General features: G+C 36.1%; 1 protein-coding gene across 5 annotated transcripts in view; it reads left to right on the plus strand.

Annotated features, from left to right (window-relative positions):
• The window catches only part of LOC144968984 (RNA-binding protein Musashi homolog 2-like), a 361,376-nt gene that overhangs the window by 163,929 nt on the left and 179,947 nt on the right, over positions 1-17,500 (plus strand). For all 5 annotated transcript variants that reach the window (XM_078907898.1, XM_078907899.1, XM_078907896.1 and 2 more), the window contains one exon: positions 5,381-5,465. In XM_078907898.1, the coding sequence (XP_078764024.1) occupies positions 5,381-5,465 (85 nt within the window). The remainder of the gene's footprint in view (positions 1-5,380; positions 5,466-17,500) is intronic.

Consider the following 17,500-nt stretch of genomic DNA (forward strand, 5'->3'; position numbering starts at 1 on the left):
TAGCAAAACATGCTCTACAACACACTGTGTTTATTTTCTTTAAATTTGATGGTGTACAAAAGAAATTTGAATAAGAAAAGTAATGGTTGTATCGTAACGAATGTGACGATTTTCCTATAAGTGGTAAGGAGAGGGTTAAACACTGCCTACATAAACTAGTATAATTTCCGGTTCAAGAGGCATTGTGGACCTAAAGGATTCATCTTCATCATCGTCATAAATCCCATGATCTGATGATCGTCGGGGAGATATACACCGGATGCAGATCTCAGCACTTTCCGGCCATTCTTCTCTATTGATGGCCTTCTCCAAGAGTTCCTCCATCTTCATTCCTGTCCATTCCTTGATATTGTGTCCATCCAAACGTTCCTTTGTCCTCCTCTTCTTCTTCTTCTTCCTCCTTCGGGGGCACCCTCCATCACCGTTGTGCACAAACATTCATGCCTCACATTGTGACCAAACCATGACAGTTTCTGTTTTCTAACTGTAGTGATATGAGGAGTTCCTGTCGTCCTGCACGATCTTGCACTTCTTCCAGTACGTCTTTATCGGTTACATTCAAATAACAATCCCCGGGTTTCTCCGGTTTGAGAATTCTTGGGGTTTTTTTTTTCCAAGACGAGGGTTATTTAAATCGATCAATACTTGAAGGAAGAATTTTCTGGTCAAATTTCTAAATACTGGTCTTTCCAGACTACGACAGTTAACTGGTTAAAACCGACCAAAATGTCGAAATCATAGCTTTACAACGCCGCGAGGACGAGAGACCATGCGCACAACCAACATGACGTTCTCTCTCTAATAACTTTTCCGCCGGTGACGTCACAGACTATGGGTGACGTCCAATCAAGGGACGCTACTCTTCCGCCAATCTCATTTCCTATACGTTTTAAATCTATCAAAGCCAAACATTTCCGATTTAATGACCATCCGCGATAGGCGAAGGACCGGACCATATTATGTGACAAAGCCGTTTAAAATTGGAAGTCCCAGGGGGAAGAAATCACAAGTGTTTTTATAGGGAGAACGTCGTCCTGATAACTCTGTTGGAAGAGTAATCGCCTTTGGCAACGGATTCGGTATCTATCTTGGATGTATTGAGAGAGTTTTTTTCTCCCCCCCCCCCCACCCGTCCCCACCCAACTGTCTATAAGGTAGTTGGGCCCATTAGATCTGGTGGAAAGTATTTTGGGGGTAGACTACCCAAAAGTAAAGAGAGCAAGGATACAGATACCAGGATAAACTCTAAGTCAATTGGTCTTATGACGCTGAAGGACTACTTTTTAATGATAGCAATCTGCTTTGATCTTCCGATCTATAAAAGGCAAGAAAAGAAAGCAAAAAAAAAAAAAATAATAATAAAATAAATACGCCATCGATATAGTCCCTTATGAATGGCGATGATTTCAGACAACTGAGTGACGTCATTTGTGTTTCCGGTACTCGTGACAAAAGAAATTTAAATTGTTGAGGGTTTATAGAATTCATTGTTTATGCCAGGGCCCACTTCCTATAACCTGTCAGCTGCCGTACTCTGAAAAACTGGTATTTAAAAATTTGGCCAGAAAACTCGTCCTTCAAATATCGACCGATTCAAATGAAACTCATCTTGTCAAAAACTCTCGGAACTGGCACTTACACGAAGTCCCAGGTTTGAGAGTTTTTGCCAAGATGAGAGTCACTTAAATCGGCCGATATTTGAAGGACGAGTTTTCTGGCCAAATTTTTAAATACAATTTAATCCAGAGTACAGCAGTCAACTGGAAAATACGCCTACTCACCGACCCATTTCTCTAGTCCACACACACACACACACAAACACACACACACACACACACGTACACACACACACAGCATTATAAAATTGTATTTAAGTGGCCACTTCTTTCGTTTATTTTGATTATTTGATCAAGTGTCTTTTATATACCCTATGGCACTATGCCCTGCACTGGCGAAAAATCTATATTTCATTGGCTACAATTATTTTGACTTCAATAACAATGAATTGAAATGACCTACAATCGATAAAAAATATACTTTAACCTAAGATTCGTTTTGTAGAGAAGCAGACTTTTGTCTTCTCTGATTTCACAATATTTGACAAGTTGAAGGTAGACAATCTTAACATATCGAGTGGCATTTGAATTCAAGAATAAATTTCTAGCCAAAATTTATTTTTAAAAAGCTGTTTTGTCACTTTTTTGGCAACACTTTGGATACGGGATCTAATTCAATTATTCGAGGTAACTTTATTATGAGATGATCTTATTATTTTGATGATTTATTTTTTGACTCCAAAACCGCCCCGCCCCGCCTAACTAACCCTTTAACGCATCGAACCAAACAATCTATTTAACGATTATCTCCCTTGCCTCTCCCTCCCTCTCCCTCTTCCTCCTTCTCCCTTCCCTCCTCTTCCCCCCCCCCCCTCCCCCAGCGTTGTCCCTTGTTCCTTTGCGTCCAATTCATCGTGACCTTCTCGAGTCTGATGGATTCAGATTTTTTTTAAAAAGTTTACTTCTGCATAGTGGTTTTGTTATTTAAAGTACAAAACGAGGGGAAACCCCCCCCCCCCCCCCCCCCCCTCTTTTGATCTCTTGCCACTACCCTAAACAACAATGCCTTTCCAAATGGACGGGGTCATGAAATGGAGTATCTACTTCTTGTGTAAGGCATTTGTCTTGAAATATCGTTTGCATTTTGAAAAAAAGTTGCACTTTTATGTGTGTTTGGAGGGGGAGGGGTGGGGGGGGTGGCAGAGGGGAGGATTTCTCTCTTCTTCTTTTTTTTTTTGCTCTCTCTCTCTCTCTATCTTTCTTTCCCTCTGTCTGTTTGTCTGTCTCTCTCTCTCTCTCTCTCTCTCTCTCTATCTCTATCTCTCTCTCTCCCTCTCTTCCTCATTCTCCCTCCCCTTTCCCCTCCCCCAGAGTTGTCCCTTGTTCCTTTGCGTCCAAATTCGTGACCGTCTGATGGATTCAGATTTTTTTTTAAATTTTTTTTTTAATAATTTCACTTGTGGATAGTGGTTTTGTTATTTAAAGTACAAACGAGGAAAAAAAACCCTCTTTTGATCTCTTGCCACTACCCTAAACAACAATGTCTTTCAAACTGGACGGGGTCATGAAATGGAGTATCTACTTCTTGTGTAAGGCATTTTTCTTGAAATATCGTTTGCTTTTGAAAAAAGGTTGCACTTTTATGTGTGTTTGGAGGGGGAGGGGTGGGGGGGGGGGTTGGCAGAGGGTATGATTTCTCTCTTTTTTTTCTTTGTTTCTTGCTCTCTCTCTCTCTCTATCTATCTATCTATCTATCTCTCTCTCTCTCTCTCTCTCTCTCTCTCTCTCTCTCTCTAAAAAATATATATTATAATAACCCTGAGATTTCAAAGATTTATTTTCACATTTGAAACATTTTGACAAGTTGGGGTCATCTCGACACATACTTATTTACAGGTCTGATAACCCAAATTGTTATAGGCCTATTTGTAATGGAAATACTTTCAAAACAACGAAAATGTGGCCCATTACTACATTATTTAATCAAGCCCTTAATTGCGTTCGGTTATCAGACCTCCAAATATGTGTACGTAGGATTATCCTAATTTTCATCAATGTTTGAAATAAACGTTTATGTCCAAAATGAAATTATTGTGTTTTGTTATAGTAAAGCAATAATATAATAATGATGATACGGTACATGTTATAATGATAATAATAATAATAATAATAATAATAATAATAATAATAATAATAACAATAATAATGATAATAATAAAAGTAATAGAATAATAATGATGATGATGATGATGATGATAATAATAATAATAATAATAATAATAATAATAATAATAATAATAATAATAATAAATAATAATAATAATAATAATAATAATAATAATAATAATAATAATAATAATAATATAAATAATGATAATAAATAATAATAATAATAATAATAATAGTAATAATAATAATAATAATAATAATAATAATAATAATAATAATAATAATAATAATAATAATAATAACAATATTAATAGTAATAATGATAACAATAATAATAATAATAATAATAATAATAATAATAATAATGATGATGATGATGATGATGATGATGATGATGATGATTATGATGATGACGACGACGATGATAAAATTAATAAGAATATCTTGATAACGTTGAGTACATTGCTTATGGAACCCCCGGACTATGTTAACGGCAAGCAGTCCTCATTTCAACAGCCAACACTAATAAACATAATGAAGGAAAACCCTTGGGGCGCCACTACATCATCAAAATACATTCGTTAATGAAAGCCTTGCTGATTGAAGAGCAAAGTAAATCAAATTTTTGTTTTATAACGTTAAGATGGGTCAATACCATTCGCATTTCTTCTGGATGATAAATGGTCAATACACTTTGTCGTCAAGGTCATTTGGTTACTTTCCAATATTGACAAAACACTTTTTTATTTTTTAATTTGGCCAGAAAATTGTAATCTCAAATATTGATTGATTAACATAACGCCCATCATGACACCAAGTTTCAAATGAAAGATTTTTTTTTTACGGGAGACTCAATAAGGGTCAGGTTTGATACTATTTTTCAAGCTGCAAAGTGGGGGGGGGGGGGGGGGCGGGAGGGGTCGTCATTTATCGATCGAAATTCAAAGTAAAACTTTTCTAACCAAGATGAATATTCAGCAAAAATTTATAAATGTTTGCTTAACGATTATTTAAAAAGTGGCCACCACAACAAAAACAAAAGCAAAATAAAACAAAAACAAACAAAAAACAAGAAAAACAGAAACCAAAAAAAAGAAGAAAGAAAAGAAAAAAGAACATAAAAGAAAAAGAAAAGGAGAGGTCCACCACAATCTTACACTTACACTGTTATCGCCTGTAACCAGTTACTCATTAACACTTAAACCACTGATCACGCTTAACACTGCTTGACATTTGTGATAAGACAGAGATCCTTAACCACTGAGCCACCGAGCTACGAAGACAAAATGGTTCACCGTGCTATAACACCATTTTGAGGCGATTGCCAAACGTCGTTTTTTTTTTAAATATATAATATAGATAGTTCGAAGATGACGTCACTCAGGCATTTGTTATTGGTTTTTGCCATCCGCGTTTATAAGTAATGCTCGCTGAACTGTATTAACCCCACTATAAACGTTCATGGATACACACAGTTTTGTGTGTTGGTCCGTTATACTTCCGGATGGCAATATTATGAGTTTCTTAGCCAAGCGCATACTATCTATAATACCATTTTTGAGGTGATTGCAAAACGTGCTTTTTTAAATTTATATATACATATATACAATTCAAATAAATGAGTATCTTACGGTTATCTCCCTTGTCTTCCCCAGGGGTTTCGGATTTGTAACGTTTATGGACCCTGAGAGTATCACGAAAGTCATGGAAAGTAAGCCACATCACATAGACTCCAAAGGGGTAAGTGCTTATAATATCTAATTGCCAGTTCTATATTTGTATATTATCATACATGATATGTTGATGTAAAGCGCCAGTGAGCAATTCTAAATTGGAACTAGGCGCTATATAAATTCATATTATTATTATTAATATTATTATTATTATTATTATTATTATTATTATTATTATTATTATTATTATTATTATTATTATTATTATTATTATTATTAATTGTTTGGTTTGTTTTGTTTTTATTTTTGTTTTTTTTTAAAATCAAGTTTAAAAAATCAAAATTTTCATCATTTATCCTGAAGTAAAAGTGTTATTTAACCCTCTCCGTACCAACCACAGTAAAATCGTCAAATTCTTTACAATGTAACCAACTATTTTCGTATTCTGATTACTTTTTTGTACACAACAAATTTTAAATATGTAAATATAATAGCTATTTTTTAAAAACTTGCCACTGTATTGGAGCGTTCATTTTGCTGATCAGTATAATGTATAGAATGTAGACACTTGTTGCTTTTCTGTTTGAGCAAGAAAAATCCTTTTTTTTTGTGATGGGTTAGTGGTGAAGGTTCAAAAAAAAATTCTGAAAATGGTCGTTAGGAGCGAACCAAGGTCTATTCAAATAGAAGACTGGAATATTCCAGAAGGTCTCGATAGCTCAGTTAGTAGAGCAGATCTGCCTACTAGAAATATTATGAAAATGTCGTAGTCTTAAGGGGTAGGTAATAATAAGACAGTAGACATTATGGATGTCTTTAAAATTCACCAACCTCCATGATAAATGGAAAATTATGCTTCCAACTCACTCAATCCTAGAGACTTTTGCTGTTTTTCAAAATAGGAAAAAATGTATTAAAAATGAATGCACATTGATAGTTTTATTCAACTATCATTAACATGCAAACACTAAAAAACATTAGCTTTGATACTACGCCTATAAGAAAAAATGTAATAAATAGGCATGGGGTAAAAGTAACTCAGGTAAACTACGGATATAGTCGGTGTTAGGGTTGAGTGAGTTAACTCCTTTATTATATGCTTGCTCTGGCACCGGGAATTCATTTTCAAGAGGTTTTATTGAATTAAGAATATTTTTTTAAGTTCTCAGAATGGAGCATAAACTTCGTAGTTTTACGGAATTTTCATAGTTGTAGGCAAGTCTGGTAGAGCTCTCGCTTCACGAGCATAGGAACCGCGATCGATCCAGTGTGCGGTTGAGATTTTTTTTTCTGACGATACATAATTTCTTTAGCAAAACATGCTCTACAGCACAATGTTCATTTTCTTTTAAGTTTATGATGTACAAGAGAAATTCGAATAAGAATAATCTTGATTGTATTGTAACGAATGTCACGATTTTCCTATAGTTGGTAAGGACAGGGTTTAAGTTTAAGGCAGAGAATGATGAACGAATTTTAAAGCGCACTTATCGCGGTGAATCCACTGATATGCTCTATATAAGTGTTTGTTTGTTTGTTTGTTTTTTAAATCAAACGGGTGATTTGGTATGATAAATTTCTTACTATCTACACGATTCATTATTCATCATCATTTTGAAGCTATTTTTAAGGTTTCCGATATATGATTAAAACTCGACTGTGAAGCTGGTTTGATTCAAAATGAACCATTTTAAAACAATACCGTCGTTTATACCCAGTTTAAAATTAGATTATACCGTTCCTAAAATAAATCCCCAACATGGAATATTTACAATTTCAATCGCTGTCACCTAACCAGAAACAAACTTGTTTAGGCTTTTCCTTCAAATTAAATTATGATTAATCCCGCGCGAACTCTCAACACTCTCCTCGTCATGAAGTTATGGAAAATATAACTAATTTTAGAGTAAAAATGTCACGCTGGGTATTTAAATGAAGCGGTCTATTTTAAGAATCTGTTTTTTTATATATTTATATTTCAATGTGCAAAATGTCATTTTCAAACAATACTGCCATTGTTTTCAAATTATCAACATGTTTGTTCATGTCTGGTTCCTATAATTTTTAATAAAATACAATACACCATCTTTTTCCCCTGTTGATTAACTCATTCAACCCTAACACCGACTATATCCGTAGTTTACCCGGGTTTATTTTAACCCATGCCTTTTAACTACATTTTTATGAGACAAATTGTATGCATAGTATCAAAGCTAATGTTTTTAGCTTTTGCATGTTAATGATATTTGAATAAAAAATTATATGTACATGCTCATTTTAATACATTTTTTCCAATTTTGAGAAGTAGCAAAACTGTCAAGGATTGAGTGAGTTAATAAAGGACATTTATTTCATAATTCTTTGTTACAATGATTAAAGTCATCTAACGTTTGATTGATCTAAAATATGAAAGTTTAAGTTGTTTGTTTGTTTATATGATTGTTATTTATTTGTTTGTTTTTTCCTCTCTTTAAGAAAAAAATACATTCTTTCTCCTTTATAAAACAAATAGATTAAATCAACGCGCACATCTTAGCAGGTCTGATGACCGAACGTAATTTCTGGCCTCATTTAACATCGTTGTAATGGACACTACTTTGAGTTGGTTTGATGGTATTTCTATTACAACAATGAGCCCATAATAAATTGGGTTATCAGACCTGCAAATAAGTACACGTCGGAGTAAATCCAGGACTCATAATATTATATTCATCTACAGAATCAATTTTTAGCATTTAAACCAACTCGACATAAAACCGTTAGGAAGAGATGGGTCACTTGTACGATTATACGTTTATAACGTGTTTGATTTTTTAATCATACATACCGATTCTATGCGTTTCGATAAAATACTCACAGCGTCTGCCAGCAGGATGTAACGTACGGACACACAAAACTATGCGTAACCCTGAGCGTTTATAGTCTTAGTGATATCATTTAGTTTGAACTAATCCCTCATAGTACTCGGGTGTAAAATGAGTACCTGGCCGTTAACAGCGTTGTCTTTGTCCGAAAAATTGTAATATCGCCTAACAGGCGTCATGTCCCGTCCTACATGTTAAATGTTGCTGTTGACCAGGGACCCCTTGTAAAGTGCTTTGAGCACATTTAGTGGATATTGCGCTATAAAAGCTCTTCTTTTTTTTTAATGGCTGTCTCAAAAACAATAACAAAGAGCTGAGTGACGTCAACTTCGTTCCTTCTATTGAGTCAGAGATTCGTTCACCATTAACACTCTCCTTACCAGCTACAGCAAAATCGTCACATTTGTTACGACACAATAATATACATTTTTCTTATTCAGATTTATTTTGTACATCACAAACTTTGAAGAATGTATCTTTCTTTAATCAAAAAGAACATAAGTAGAGAAAAAAAATTGAGCTTTTATATAGCGCAATATCCACTAAATGTGCTCAAAGCGCTTTAGAAGGGGTCCCTGGTCAACAGCAACATGTAACATGTAGGACGGGGAATACCGCCGTTAGGCGATATTACAATTCTTCGGACAAAGACAACGCTGTTAACGGCCAGGTACTCATTTTACACCTGAGTACGGTGAGAGAATGTGAGTAAAGAGTCTTTTCCAAGGACTCAACTATGCGCCGAACCCAGGGCCTTCCGATCCGAAAGCGAGTGTCATACCACTAGACCACATAGCCGCGAGAGCTTGTTTGAGTTTAAAATATCAATTTTTCTGCTAGGTAAGCTAAGCCTGCCATTTTGGGAAGATACTGAAAATGAGGAAAGAGATAACGGATGATGAAAGAAATCTCTTAACGATTCCGCTGGTTTCGTCATATTCCCAATCATTTTAAATGTTAAATGGAAGTAGGCGATTGCTAATTGCTCTTTAATCATGAGATGAATTAAATCAGGATACCAAAATAGCCCTTGGAAGTAAAGGAAAATTCGGAAAGGCTTGCGTTGAGTTCAAAAAGGTGATTTGCTATTTTAAGGTGAGCCAAACTAGGCTGTTACATGAAAAAAGTAGACCTTCAGAGCCATTAGGCACATGGAGCCGGAGTTTAAAGCTTGAGATGGACAATAGCAATTGCTTGCTATCCTTTGGATAAGACGCTAGTCTATCGCAAGAACTTTCCGCCAACTCTAACAGACTCAGCTAACGATTCACTGCTGGGTGGACAAGGGGGGTCAGAAAAATTATCGACTGCAACCGGGTTCGATCTTTGTCCCTTTGCGTGTGAAGCGAGTGCCCTACCAACTGAGCTATCGTGACATCCCTTGGTTGATACATAAAAGAAATAGAATTAACGAAATTGACGTCACCCAAATCTTTGCTATTGTTTTTTAAACTGCCATTTGGTGATTAGTTCTCACTAAATTATATCAATCAGACTACAAACGCTCAAAGATGCACATTGTTTAGTGTGTTGGTATATTACATCCGGCGAATGATGTATTTTACTTAAACGCATAGCACCAATTCATTTTTCCTGTTTTAATCCTTACTCAGACCTTACAAATTGTTATACTCTTTTAAGCAAACCGAAACATTTTAAATTGCCAAATTTGTTAAATAGCTGTTAACGTCAGGTACTCATTTTACACCTGAGTACGGTGAGAGAATGTGAGTAAAGAGCCTTTTCCAAGGACTCATCTATGCGCCGAGCGCGATGCTCGAACCCAGGACCTTCCGATCCGAAAGCCAGTGTCATACCACTAGACCACATAGCCGCACATTACCCCACTCGATTCATTCGGGAATGAGTACCTTTAAAGAGAGTTTTGAGAGTGACAGGTAAATAATTAAGTACAAAAAGGCGAATCGTACTGTACGCAATAGAAAATTCGATTCTGCCAAGTCGTTATATTTTGATGAGCGGGGAAGTCATCGTAATTGATCGACATGTCACGTGACGTAGAAATTTTCAGGACAAAAGGAAAGAGAACTCTATTTTTTTTTTTTTGGTATGTTGTGGGTGTGATACAGGATATTGTGAATTCTAGGAAATAGCAGTGACGTGTGCAGTGGTGATGAGTTTTGTTTTTGTTTGCCTTTTTGATTTCTTTCTTTTAGTTTTGTTTTGTTTGGTTTGGGTTTTTTTTTTTGTTTTTGTTTTTTTTTTGTTGGGTTTTTTTTTTTTTTTTTTTGGGAGGGGGGGGGGGGGGGGGGGGGGGGGGGGGGGGGGGGAGAGAGAGAGATCGGAGAGGAGGGAATGGTTATTGAACGGGCGGGGATATTTATTGGCCATAAGTGTAACCAGATCACGTGTGAATTCTTTTCAATCCGTCACGAGCCGTCCGTCCGGTGAAGAACATCGATTTTAGATTTGACTTGATCCTTCATCCCTTTTTCTCTTACTTTTCTTCTTTTTCTTTTTTTTTTTTTTCATAAATTGTATACATTTTTATTGGGGTTTTTTTTTAAGTCATGGGGGTGGAGGGGGGAGGGGTGGAGTGGATGAGCGATTTACGTGTATTATGAATCCATTGATTGCTTTAGTTATTTTGATTGATTGTTTGTTCGTAAGTATGTGTCTCTTTAAGTTGTTTGTTTGAATGTGCTTTGACCATTTGTTGTTGTTGGCCGGGGCTCAATAGGAAAAGTGTAATTTAAATATGTTTGTTCTTACAAAATCACTGCATGCAGTGTGTGTAAGCTGTTGTCCGGCTTTGTGGTTCTGTGGTGGAGCACTCGCTTCTGGCTTGAAGATTCCTAGGTCGAGCACCGCTGTGGGTGAAAGCAAAGGTGATTGCTTGGGAAGAAAGGCTCTTGACCGGACCTGCCTGGTGCTCCAAAGATTTCGTAGAATTACGAATTTTTGGCTCCAGCTACAGAAGAGCATTGGCTTCTTTGACTAAACAAATCTTACTGAAAAGGAAAGATTGGTTCCTTAGAACGGCGGCTATGTATTCTACTGGTATGACACTCGCTTTCGGATCGGAAGGTCCTGGGTTCGAGCCTCGCGCTCAGCGCATAGTTGAGTCCTTAGAAAAGGCTCTTTACTCACATCTTCTCACCGTTCTCAGGTGTAAAATGAGTACCTGGCCGTAAACAGCGTTGTCTTGGTCCGAAAAGTTGTAATATCGCCTAACAGGCGTCATGTCCCGTCCTACATGTTAAATGTTACTCTTGACCAGGGACCCCTTGTAAAGCGCTTAGAGCATATTTAGTGGATATTGCGCTATATAAAGCTCAAGAACGTTTATCCATGCCTTTGGAGCATTTTTTGATCATAGTAGTAGTAAGCTTCTCAGTCTGAATGACGCTTGCTGAGAATTGTGTGATTCAGTCATAGTCGATAAGTATAACTGCCCTCTCCATCCATGTTTTTAATTGTTTCCATTGGTCACGGTCCTGGGCCAGCCAGAGTTTTGAGGCTGTCAAGACCTTGTTGTGACTTTAGTACAGAGGATACTGCAGTATTTCTTAGCTCTTCAGGGATTAATTCGGCCTCATCTGAATCCAGAAATTTCTTATATGTAGAGAGAACCTGGTTCAGGTTAGATACTATCATACTAAGCGCAAATTATTTATTTCTAAAACAATTTAAAGTTTCTTTTTTTCTTTTTTTTTTTCCCTTGGGAACTACGAATTTTTGAAATTTCAAGTAGGTAGGCATCTCTGGTCTTGACGCACTCAGGTGTAAAATGAAGCCTTAATCAATGATATCAACTACTTCAAGCATTTTAATGTAGTGGATATTGCATTATATGATGGACGAAGCCCAGGATCATTTAAAGAATTGAACTTTATACAGCGCAATATCCACTAAATGTGCTCAAAGCGCTTTACAAGGGGACCCTGGTCAACAGCAACATGTAACATGTAGGACGGGACATGACGCTTATTAGGCGCAATTACACTTTTTCGGACAAAGACGACAACGCTGTTAACGGCCAGGTACTCATTTTACGAGTGAGTACGATGAGAGAATGTGAGTAAAGAGCCTTTTCCAAGGACTCAACTATGCGTCGAACGCGAGGCTCGAACCCAGGACCTTCCGAGTGTCATAACATTAGACCACATAGCCACACAATACAATGACCACAGAAATAAACTCAATGCCGCTTAGGTTTCAGTGTTGTTTCTTTTTCTCCCTCTTCTTCTCCATGGAAACCAGATGATTCAGTTAGAGTTTGAGGAAAAGTAGAGACGGGGGGGGGGGGGGGGACCAGAGATTTGTGAAGAAAAAATACAAAGAGATTCAAGTACATTAAGGTGTTAAGGGGACGAAGGCCAAAAGTTCAAACCCATTATGTCCGTCATCTTTAGCCCGGATGATAATGATGGTAAGGGAAATCATACAAAATAGCACCATTTAAAAGATAGTAAAAATGGATGATAAATGGACAATGGAAGAGAGCAGACGTGATAGTAAAAAAAATATCATTATCTTCTTTTGTGCTTTTCTCCTTCCGTGAAACCTAGCGCTTGGCGTGGTCATCTTAATTGATTCTCTCCCGCCATTTCATTGGTCCATCAAAGTGATTTTCTTATAATCCGATTACTGTAAGGATGAGCACAGTCGAGGCGATCTGGGGTGGACCCCATCAAGAAAAGGAGGTCCGCAATTAGTTCATAATTCCTGTGAGTATAGTCTAGTACAGGAAAGATAGAAGGTAAAAAGAGTAAAGGTAAACCAAGAAATAACATATGTGAACAGTTTGAACAGCTGGGTGACAAAGAAAGAGAAGAGTAATATTAGTTTTCTGAGGTGATCTGATCAGAGAGATGAATGGCGTACCATGATCACCGATGTCTGGCACAGACATGGTACTTGAAGAAGAAGTCTAGTATTAAAAAAATGATACTTTTGATAGTGATTTCATAATATTAGTTACAGAGACTATTCAACATAGTTGGACGTAATCGGTGTCAACTTCCATCTATCTAAGACAAATCGAAAAAACTTTTCTCCACCTCGTAATGAATTTGCTGATGAAAAAAAAGTAATTCCATCGCAAAATATCATAATTTAAAATATTCTGACAAAAAACAATAACAAAGACCTGTGTGACGTCATCTTCGAACTATATATAGATAGTTCGAAGATGACGTCACTCAGGTCTTTGTTATTGTTTTTTTTTCCATCCGCGTTTATGAGTAATGTTCACTGAACTGTATTAACCCGACTATAAACGTTCATGGATACACACCGTTTTGTGTGTTGGTCCGTTATACTTCCGGATGGCAATGTTATGAGCTTCTTAGCCAAGCGCATACTATCTATAGACTTCTAGTGAATACAATCCTGAATCATCCATTCGCTTTTTAATATTATTTTTTTAAATCATCACGTTTTGGTACTTTAAGTCTCATTTTTAAGTTTTATCGCAAACTGACTAAAAACGTATTTACCACCTTTTAGATAACATTATATTATTATATGCTTCAAAAAGGGAGTTACTCTATAATTGTTACATCATTAAGACATGTTCAATTTTCATGTAAATAAATCAAATATTGAAATGATGTAAACAATCTGATGTTTATTTTACAATTTTCAGAATAATATTTCAGCACATTCATACATCTGTGTAGGCGGACAATAAAATCCAAAGTTGCAAAGAAAATTAATGATCTTTTTTTTTAAAAAGACACACTAAGACGCCAATCCATGATGCCTTTAGAATTTGTTTGTGAAGCACTCATTAGCTCGTAGGCTCCCTTCCTGGGGGCAATAAATTATTTTCTGAAGTTTTCTTTAATGAACGGCGCAGATGCCAGTTTATTGACAGAATTTTGAAGGTTCCATAAAAAGCGGTAATCCTTGCGTTCGTAACAAATCGCTAGGCTTGTATAAAAAGCTTTACATCGAATGGTTTAATTGGAAATTAACGGAGTATTAAGCCTGTAACTAAGGTTCATTTTGCATTACTTTAATATATATGTTATTTATTTCATCAATTTTACAACAAAAAAAGAAGAGAGAAAGAAAGAGAGAGAGAGAGAAAGAGAGAGAGAGAGAGAGAGAGAGAGAGAGAGAGAGACAGGGAAAGAGATCTTTTATGTGTTCGCTCTCTGATGTTTTAGAATTTTAACTGATGAAATTGATATATATATATATATATTGAATCGGGTTTGATACAAATATTGTACGGATGGTGCTCGACATGTAGCAATGGAGCGAATTACAATTGTAATTGTTACAAACCAAACTCATGTAACACACTGTCCTGACGATGGCTGAAAGGGCCTGAAACATCGATGTAGACTGACTTCAACATTGTGTTAAATATTATTATTATTATTATTATTATTATTATTATTATTATTATTATTATTATTATTATTATTATTATTATTATTATTATTATTATTATTATTATTATTATTATTACGATTGTTATTGTTGTTTTGTTGTTTTTATTATTGTGAGTTTTGTTGTTATAACCATTGTATACATTTTTGTGATTACTTGTTTCAATTTTTCTACCATTATTGTTTCGTTCGTTTGATTCCATTTTTTCCTTCTCTTTCACATAGATTTAGTATGTTGCCATCATATTTTGAAATCATTTGTGAAAGCTTTAACCCTCTCCTTACCACCCATAGTAAAATCGTCACATTCGTTACGATACAACCAACAATTTTCTCATTCGGATTTCTCTTGTACATCACAAGATTTATAGAAATGCTTTGATTACAGCTATAATTATTAAACACTGTGTTGTAAAAATCATTTTGCTGAACAACACTCTGTAGAGAATGCACTTGTTACTTTTTTGTTTGATTAGGAAATGTCTATTTTGTGTCTGGTGGGTGTGAATTTTCGGGGGAAATTCTAAATATAGCTGGTAAAGAGAGGGTAACGTGAATAAATTCACTTAATTTGTGTGCACCCAATAAAATTTGACGCTTAAAATAAAATAGGTGTGCTGTAAGAATTTCTTAGCTCTTGGGCGTCTAAACATACTCAAAATTTTAAAAAAATATGTATGTTTTTAAAAAACAACATGAAAAATATTTATATCTATTTTTATGACTGAAGGCAAACCAAAACATTTCAATCTTAGAAAATTCAATATTTAATTTGTCAAATTATGTAGAAAATAAACTCCCAGTTTGCTGCAATCTCTTTATTAGGGTTATGTCAATTTGGTAAAGGTTACAGTTCCAACATTTACTCAGCCCTTACGGGACATCGATCTTATCATCAGCTGCCTTCGATTTTGTTATGTCGCCATTACGTCACGTGCTTAGATTAGGCAGGCAGGGGTCGATACCACACGATACGATACGATACTCGCTGATTGAAGTCGATAATCGAGTCAGTACTTTCTATGTGGGCAACCTGCAACGCTTGGACCTGTTCTGATGAAATATCCGGAGACGAAGAATAAGTTATGAAAAGTGTGTCACTAATATGTAAGACAGTGTATGTATGAACGTAACTCATCTAGATCTAGATAATAGAGCATGCGGCTTCCACTTTATTTTTAAAAATTAATATTAGGGAATGAGATTAGCGGAAGAGTAGCGTCCCTTGATTGGACGTCACCCATAGTTTGTGACATCACCGGCGGAAAAGTTATTAGAGAGAGAAAGTCATGTTGGTTGTGCGCATGCGTCTCTCGTCCTCGCCGAAGCAGACTATGGGTGACGTCCAATCAAGGGACGCTACGCTTCCGCTAATCTCATTCCCTTTAAGACCAAACCCAGTGTTACGAACAGCAAATAATGGACGCACAAAAATTGAACATTTAATTTTTAAAACGTTTTGTTTGTTATATTAATGGCAACTTTCCTAAGCTTTGTTTTTTCTTATTTCTTTATTGTTTTTGTTTTGTTTTTTCGAATATTAACAGTTTTAAAAGACACTTTCGTTTATACATGAAATAGGGAATGAGATTAGCGGAAGAGTAGCGTCCCTTAATTGGACGTCACCTTACAGAGAGAACGTCAATTTGGTTTTGCGCATGCGTTTCTCTCGTCCTCGCTTTCGGTGAAGTGTCTCAAGCCGCTTTCACCGGAAGCGAGGACGAGGGACGCCTGCGCACAACCAAAATGACGTTCTCTATCTAATAACTTTTCCGCCGGTGACGTCCAATCAAGGGACGCTAATCTTCCGCTAATCTCATTCCCTATAGATAGAATGCGCTTGGCCAAGGAGTTCACAACATTGCCATCCGGAAGTATAACGGACCAACACACAAACTCTGTGTAACCATGAACGTTTATAGTCAGGTTAATACAGTTTAGTGAGAACAACTCACAAACGCGGATGGCAAAAACAATAACAAAGGCCTGAGTGACGTTATCTACGAACTATCTATAGGACAGAGGAGCTGTCAACGTATCAAAGACATATAAATATGGAGTATAATGAATTTGCGCGTACAAGTTTTTCTTTCAGGGAAAAGGAAAACAATAGTTGCTGGACGACTCCGAGCAGACCAAAACCCCACCAATTTACAATGTATTTATTAGCAGTCCATTCCGAAAGCTTGACAATGGCCTGAAAGTTGCTATCAATTCAGATAAGTGAGTTGATAATAACAAGAAATGAAGTGAGTAGGAAAATGCCAGAAGACAACAAATAAAGAATAAAAGTTTTCCATGTCCTCAAGGTTCCAGATAGATTTAGAGTTTGATATCACTCTTTTTGGAGTGCTGGATAGCTCGGATAGTAGAGCCACGCTCTCCCCCGGCCAGGCGGAGTTGTATTAGTAGTAGTAGTAGTAGTAGTAGTAGTAGTAGTAGTAGTAGTAGTAGTAGTAGTAGTAGTAGTAAGTAGTAGTAGTAGTAGTAGTAGTAGTAGTATATAGTAGGTTAGTAGTTTAGTAGTAGTAGTAGTAGTAGGTAGTAGTGTGTAGTAGTAGTAGTAGTAGTAGTAGTAGTAGTAGTAGTAGTAGTTAGTAGTAGTAGTAGTAGTTAGTGAGTAGTAGTAAGTAGTAGTAGTAGTAATAGTAGAGTTAGTAGTAGTAGTATGTAGTAGTAGTATATGTAGTAGTAGTGTAGTAGTGGTGGTGGTAGTAGTAGTAGTAGTAGTAGTAGTAGTAGTAGTAGTAGTAGTAGTAGTGGTGGTAGTAGTAGTAGTAGTAGTAGTAGTAGAGTAGTAGTAGTAGTGGATGGTGGGTAGTAGTGAGTAGTAGTAGGTAGTTAGTAGTAGTAGTAGATATGTAGTAGTAGTA

This window comes from Berghia stephanieae, chromosome 3 (assembly GCF_034508935.2).
Source record: "Berghia stephanieae isolate SIO BIC M18660-M18661 chromosome 3, UCSD_Bste_1.3, whole genome shotgun sequence".
Lineage (NCBI taxonomy): Eukaryota > Metazoa > Mollusca > Gastropoda > Nudibranchia > Aeolidiidae > Berghia > Berghia stephanieae.